At 40.0% G+C, this 7,283-nt stretch overlaps 1 protein-coding gene across 1 annotated transcript in view; it reads right to left on the bottom strand.

Annotated features, from left to right (window-relative positions):
- The window catches only part of AICDA (activation-induced cytidine deaminase), a 14,941-nt gene extending 8,455 nt beyond the window's left edge, over window positions 1-6,486 (bottom strand). Inside the window, exon 1 of the mRNA XM_008581808.1 lies at window positions 6,481-6,486. Within this exon, the coding sequence (XP_008580030.1) occupies window positions 6,481-6,486 (6 nt within the window). The remainder of the gene's footprint in view (window positions 1-6,480) is intronic.
- Between the last annotated feature and the right edge of the window lie 797 nt (window positions 6,487-7,283).

Below are 7,283 nucleotides of genomic sequence, written 5' to 3'. Positions count from 1 at the left end.
CCTCCAGCCCTACCCGGAAGCCTGTTTCCATCTCTTCCCTCCAGTCCTAGCTAGGAGCCTGTTTCCATCTCTTTCCTCCAGTCCTAGCTGGGAGCCTGTTTCCATCTCTTCCCTCCAGCCCTACCCGGAAGCCTGTTTCCATCTCTTCCCTCCAGTCCTAGCCGGGAGCCTGTTTCCCTGTTCTCCTGGCTTCTCATGGGTAGGAAGGACTTGGCTGAGGCAGGTTTTCAGGCCTGCAGGTTGCCAGCTGCTCTGGACAGCTGTGCTCCCTGAGGCAGAACACTAGCTGCATCCCCAGCAATGCAAACCAGAGACGGATGGGTTAAAAATAATCCTGATAAAGTCATCTTCTTGTCAGCACCCTTGAGCTCTGCAGATATTATCTTCCTTAGTGATAGTTACATATTTCCCTTTTCTCCTGTTGAATTTCATCTTTTCTCCTTTTCTATTTGCCTTTCTGTGAATTTTAGCTTCTGCCTTTACTTTTGCTTTGCATTTCATTATGTACAAGTATTTCCCCTGGACCTTTGCCAGCACTCATACCTCAGGTCATTTTTCAAAATGTCACTGTAAACTGAGGAGTCCTTTGACGTTGTCTGCTCCCGAGAAATACAGTAATAACTTACTATGCATATGAAGACATTATGAAAATTTTACAGAACCCACATTTAACAAGTAAGTCCAGCCATGTCTAAACAAATGGAAAGATTAGTTAAATAGTAAAAATGCCATTCACTGCCTAACAAGTGGACCTTTAACATTAAATAACTTACTTGAATGAATTTTTCTCCCTAGAATAGACACAGTCATAGTGATTTTCAAGCATTTAATTTTGAATGTTTGACATTTTAAATAAAGTAAAAATTTCTTTACTTTAGCTCAATTAGTTCAGTAAAGTCTCCCTAAGAAACATTGTCTTCGAGTGGTTTTGTTGTTCAATATTTACAAAAGTATTATGAAAATTACCACTACTGTTTTTAGTATAGTACTGCTATTACCTTTTCATGATTTGAGTCTGCAAAGACTTGCTTTTGTTAATATTATTGCCATAAACTAGTTCTATCTGCAGTACAAGTCTCAGGACAAGTCATATATTGTGCATAATATTTCTTTTGCAACATGGAAAAGAGAGACCGAGAGAAGTTTGGAACAGAGAGACTTAGGCTGAGAGCATGCAAGATCTGAACAGAAGATATGAGACAGATCTTCTGAGTCAGTGAGAGGAGAGGAAGGGATAGTTACCCATCTCGTTAGCCAATGCAACCCCCCATGGGAGACTGCCTCTTTACCTGTCCATGGTGGTTTCCAGAGGGTCTTTCTTGGCACCCTGAAAGTCTTAGGGCAAAGAAATCTTGGTTCAAGCAATGCTGCCTCTGTCTGACGATGCCCCTCACATTCAAATTTGAGCTTGTGCTTTTGGGCTCCTCCCCCGATAGCATCACCAGCACCAGGTACCCCAATGGGCTTCCTCCTGATTGGGGCTAGTGGAGATGGGTGGGGTTGTCATAGCAGAGTCACGTGGGTTAAATGATTGAGGGGAGCTCTGCTTAATGTTAGGTTCCTTTAGGGCTGCTTTTCTAAAAATCCAGGCCTTGCTGCATAGGTAACAAAGACCAGAAGACAGTAGCAGTAGACACTCAAATTATAATTATGGTAACAAATAATATCCTTGATTTCAAAAGCATAAAAGTAATAGTAATATTCATTAAAGTAGTGTTAAGTGGCATTTAAATAGCATCTTGTGTTCTGTGAACTGAAAGCATCGATTCCCTCATTTAATTACACAGTATCTCAGGACCTCAATGGAGACAGGCACTAACAACCCCTGCTTTGTGGCTGAGCAAGTAAACTCAGTAATATAGAATGTAGGACACAGTAATTTTGCCTCCCAAACCACTGATTTTTTTCTTTCTGGTTGTGTCACAAGATTTGCTAGAAGGCTGGCCAGTTAGCTCAGTGGGTGACAGCGTGATGTTATAACACCCAGGTCAAAGGTTCAGATTCCCATACCAGCCAGCTGCCGAAATAAAGAAAAAAAAAACCCTTTAATTTGAAGTCAGAAGCAGCAGCACCTCTGCTTATTTTACCAGACAGAATCAGCGTCTAAATGACTGCATCAAACTTGGGAAACAGGCTGGGCTTGTCAAACAAGAGGCTTTAAGTTTCTGGCTTCATACAACTTGTTCTATTAAAGATTTTGTTTCTCCCTCCTGCCTCACCCCGTATGCATTCTGTTTATTCGTTCGGTAGATACTTAGCACCTGCTGTATGATAGATACCTGCCATATGTATGATACTTAGCACCTGCTGTGCCAGGTGCTGGGGATGCAGTGGTGTGCAAAGCAGCTAGGCTTCTTGCTCCCTTCCTGCCTCAGGCTTTCCATACCATCTATGCACTGATGATCCCCAGAACAATAGCTCTAGCTTGGACCTCTCCCTTGAACTCAAGACAAGTGTGTCCAACTTCCCTCTCAGCATCTCCATTTGGATGTCTGAGCATCTCAGACATGTCTAAAACCGAGCCCTGGCCTCTGTCCCAGCACATAACCTGCTGCTCTTGCCATCCTCCTCATCTCAGTAAATGGCAATGTCATTCTAGTTGCTCAGGCCAAAACCCTGGGGGTCTCCCTTGATTCCTCTCTTCCTTTTATTTACATTTTCTTTTACTTTTTTTGGCAGCTGGCCAGTACAGGGATTGAACCCTGAACCTTGGGGTTTATCAGCACCACGCTCTAACTAACTGAGCTAATAAACCAGCCCTAATCATTTTTAAGTGTACAATTCAGTGGCATTAATTGCATGTAAAATGCTGTGCGACCATCACGACTGTTTCCGAAAATTTTTATCACCCAGAAAAAGAAAGCCCGTAATCATTAAGCCATAACTCACCATGTCACCTTTCTCCTAGTCCTTGGTAACCTCTGATCTACTTTCTGTCTCTATGAATTTGCCAATTCTAGATATTTCGTGTGAGTGGAGTCACATGTGTCTATCCCTTCATCTGCTGAGGGACACTTAGGTTGTTTCCATACCTTGGCTATTGTGAATAATGCTGCAGTGGACTTGGGAGTGCAGACATCTCTTCTATTGGTACTGATTTCATTTACTTGAGGAATATGCCCAGAAGAGGGATTACTGGACCATATGGAAGTTCTGTTTTGAATTTTTTGAGAAACCTCCATACTGTTCTCCATAATGGCTGTACTAATTTACATTCCCACCACAGAGTACAAGGTTCCTTTCTCTTCACGTCCTCACCAACGCTTTTATTTTGTCTTTCTAATAATAATAGCCATTTTAACAGGTGCAAGGTTCTAAGATAGGAAAAAACCAAAGAGTAAAATGTAAAACCAAAATGTATAATAGGAAAAACCAACTATTTCTCTTTTTACATTCACATACCACTCAACACAACACTTCTGACACCAGATGTGTGGGAATTCCCCCCACACACCAAGCAGTTCTCCAGTGGACACCAATTGGGTGTCCCATAATTTAATTCAATTCTGACACTATATACCTGGAGACAGCATCAGATCCCACAAGTTGAGGGCTTAGTCAAACTAGACTGCTCCCTATTTCAGATGCCAACTGCAAGTCCCTGGTTGTGACCTGTACTTCTGACCAACCAGCTTGGGGTTCCCACAGCCACTTCCTTGGGTCCGATTAATTTGCTGAGACAGCTTACAGAACTCAGGGAAACACATAACATTTACTGGTTTATTATATTAACAAAAGATACTGTAAAGGATACAGGTAAACAGCCAGATGAAGGGATACAGCAGGCGGGGTGTGGAAGGGTCCTGAGTGCAGGAGCTTCTGTCCCTGTGGAGTTGGGGTGTACTACCCTCTGGGCATGCAGCTGGGTTTGCCACCTCAGAAGCCCTCCAAACTCCATAGTTCAGGGATTTTATGGAAGCTTCATCACATAGGCATGATTGATTATTAACTCCATTTCCAGCCCTTCTCTCTCCAGAGAATGGGGGATGGGGCTGAAAGTTCCAAGCTTCTAATTGAGACTTGGTATTTCTGGTGACTGGCCCACATCTACGAGCCTATCAAGAGTCACCTCATTAGAACAAAAGACACTCCTATCACCCAGGAAATTATTGAGGTGCCAGGAATGAGACCAAATCTATATTTTATTATTATTTCACAGAGGTCATCTCATTGTGGTTTTGATTTTCATTTCCCTGATGATTAGTGTATTAGGCACCTTTTCATATACCTGTTGCCCATTTGTACATCTTCCTTTGAGAAATGCCTGCTCAGGTTCTTTGCACATTTTTAAATTGGGTTATTTATTTTTCTGCTACTGAGTTGTATGAGTTGCTTATATATTTTGAATATTAATCCCTTATCAGATATATGGTTTACAAATATTTTCTCTCGATCCGTAGGTTGCCTTTTAATTTTGTTAATTGTTTCCTTTGCTGTTCAGAAGCTTTCCAGTTTGATGTCATCCTGCTTGTTTATTTTTGCTTTTGTTGCCTGTTCTTTTGTCATCATAGCCATAAAATCATTGCCAAGGCTCCATTGTCAAGGAGCTTTTCTCCTGTGTTTTCTTCTGGGAGTTTTATGATTTCAGGTCTTATGTTTAAATCTTTGATCCATTTTGAGTTGATAATTGTGCATAAGTGTAATGTAAGAGTCCAGTTTCATTCTTTTGTGTGTTTTCCCAGCCCATTTATTGAAGATACTATCCTTTCCCCATGTGTATTCTTGGTGCCTTGTCAAAAATGAGTTGACCTTATACATCTGGGTTTATTTTTGAGTTTTCAATTCTGTTTCATTGGCCTGTGTCTATTTTTATGCCAGTACCATACTGTTTTAATTACTATAGCTTTGTGATATAATTTGAAATTCAGAAATATGATGCCTCTAAATTTGTTCTTCTTTCTCAAGATTAATTTGTCTTTTCAGTGTCCTTTTTGGTTCCATACAAATTTTAAGATTGTTTTTTGTATTTCTGTGAGAAATGGAATTTTGGTAGGGATTGTGTTGAATCTCTATGTCCCTTTGGTTAGTGTGGACATTTTAACTATATTAATTCTTCCAATCCATGAACATGGGATATCTTTTCATTTATTTCTGTCTTTTTCATTTTCTTTCATCAGTGTTTTATAAGTTTCAGTGTATAAATCTTTCATCTCCTTGGTTAAATTTATTCCTTAGTATTTTATTTGTTTTTGATGTTATCACAAATGGGATTATGTTCTTGATTTCTGTTCAGATAGGTCTTTCATTTTCTTTTCTTTTTTTTTTTTTTTATTCAGGAGAAAAAGGTGACCCAGAAAGATCTTTATTGGTATAAAAAAGTTCAGCTGATTTCTTTTTCTTTTTCTTTTCTTTTTTTTTTTTTTTGCAGCTGGCTGGTATGGGGATCTGAACCTTTAACCTTGGTGTTACAGTACCACACTCTAACCAGCTGAGCTAACTGATTTTTGTTTGTTGGTTTTGTATTCTGCAACATTAGTGAATTTGTTCATTAATTCTAGAGTTCTTCTGGGGAGTCTTTAGAGTTTTCTACATGTAGGATCATGTTATCTACAAACAAGAATAATTTTACTTCTACCTTTCAAATCTGGATGGATCTTATTTATTTTTCTTATATGATTGTTCTTGCTAGGACTTCCTGTTATGTTCAATAGAAGTGTTGAGAGTGGGCGTCCTTGCCTTGCACCAGATCTTAGAGGACAAACTCTCAGTTCTTCCCCACTGATTGTGATATTAACTGTGTGCTTTTCATAAATGGCCTTTATCGCATTGAGGAAATTTTCTTCTATAACTATTTTGATGAGAATTTTTACTATGAATGAATGTTAACTTTGTCAAATGCTTTTTCTGCATCTATTGACATGATCATGTGTTTTTTAAAGTGGTATATTACATTGATTGATTTGCGTGTGTTAAACCAACCTTGCATCCCAGGGGTAAATCCCACTTGATCATGGTATAGAATCTTTTTGAGTTCAACGGCATGTTGAGTTCAATAACACATATTCAGGGTTTTTGCATCTATTTCATGCTTTTTTTTTTTTTAACCGGTAAGGGGATCGCAACCCTCGGCACAGTGCAGTCTTGCACCACGCTCAGCCAGCGAGCGCACTGGCCATCCCTACACAGGATCCGAACCCGAGCCCTCAGCACCACCAGTACCACACTCTCCCGAGTGAGCCACAGGGCCGGCCCTATTACATGCTTTTTAAAAAAAAAAAAAATCTCATGCTTTGCAGTGTCAGCTTTTTTAACCACACACACATACAAGTCCTCATTGAAACTACGAAATGACTGTATTTTGAAAAGCTCAATAGCTTCTCAGATGAGGGCCCTCCTTTCTGCTCAGCCTGTGACTGGGAAGAGATCCCATTCCTCTACACAAATTCATAATCTAACAAGCCCAGCCAACAGCTGGAAAGTAGAAAACCTGGGACTGGGATTTGAACCCAAGTCAGCCCTACTCCAAATCCCATGTGATACCGTCATGCTGTTAAAGTCAACCCTAGAGATCTTAATCAGTTGGCCACATCAATGTAGAAATCGTCATCAGAGCTACAGAGAAGGATCCCCTGCCCCGCCCCCCCATATTATGGTAACATTTAGAATTGGGTTTTTCGGATCCCCATACTGGCCAGCTGCCAAACAAACAAACAAGCCACATAGAACTGGGTTTGTGCCTATGTCAGGCAAACTCAATAAATGGCTTATGCAAGAAAAACTTTCTCTTCCACATAAAAAAATGTTGACAGCTCACTTAGCTAGTAATTAAGTCTACATCTAATTGAGGTCTTGCCAGTTAGCTCGGTTAGAGCGCAGTGGTACAAAACTAAGGTCAAGGTTTTGGATCCTGGTACTGGCCAGCTGCCAAAGAACAGAAAAACAAAACAAACAAAAAATCTAATTGAAAGTTGGGGGCCGGCCCCGTGGCTCACTCAGTAGAGTGCAGTGCTTGATAACACCAAGGCCCCGGGTTCGGATCCCACATAGGAAAGAGGCTCTGTAGGTAGAATTATCTGTAGATATTTATTTCTGTTTTTCTTTTTTGTTTGTTTTCTTCCTTTTTCTGTGGAAATCTTTTTATTTATTTTATAAAGTATATTTAATATAGTGTTGGCAAAACCTAACAAACACAACACAAAATACTCAGTGTATATTCTTACATTCTTCTTCTGTTTTGAAAGTCTTACTTTTCAGTGTGTAGACTGTATGTAGAAGATTCTCTCCAACATATGTAAATCAGTTTTAAATATTCTGTACTTGAAAATGAAGGTGCTGGAGAGAAA

This window comes from Galeopterus variegatus, unplaced genomic scaffold, assembly GCF_000696425.1.
Source record: "Galeopterus variegatus unplaced genomic scaffold, G_variegatus-3.0.2 Scaffold2469, whole genome shotgun sequence".
NCBI classification, from domain to species: Eukaryota; Metazoa; Chordata; class Mammalia; order Dermoptera; family Cynocephalidae; genus Galeopterus; species Galeopterus variegatus.
The sequence above is the reverse complement of the archived record's forward strand: the minus strand, read 5'-3'. Positions and strand labels throughout refer to the sequence as shown.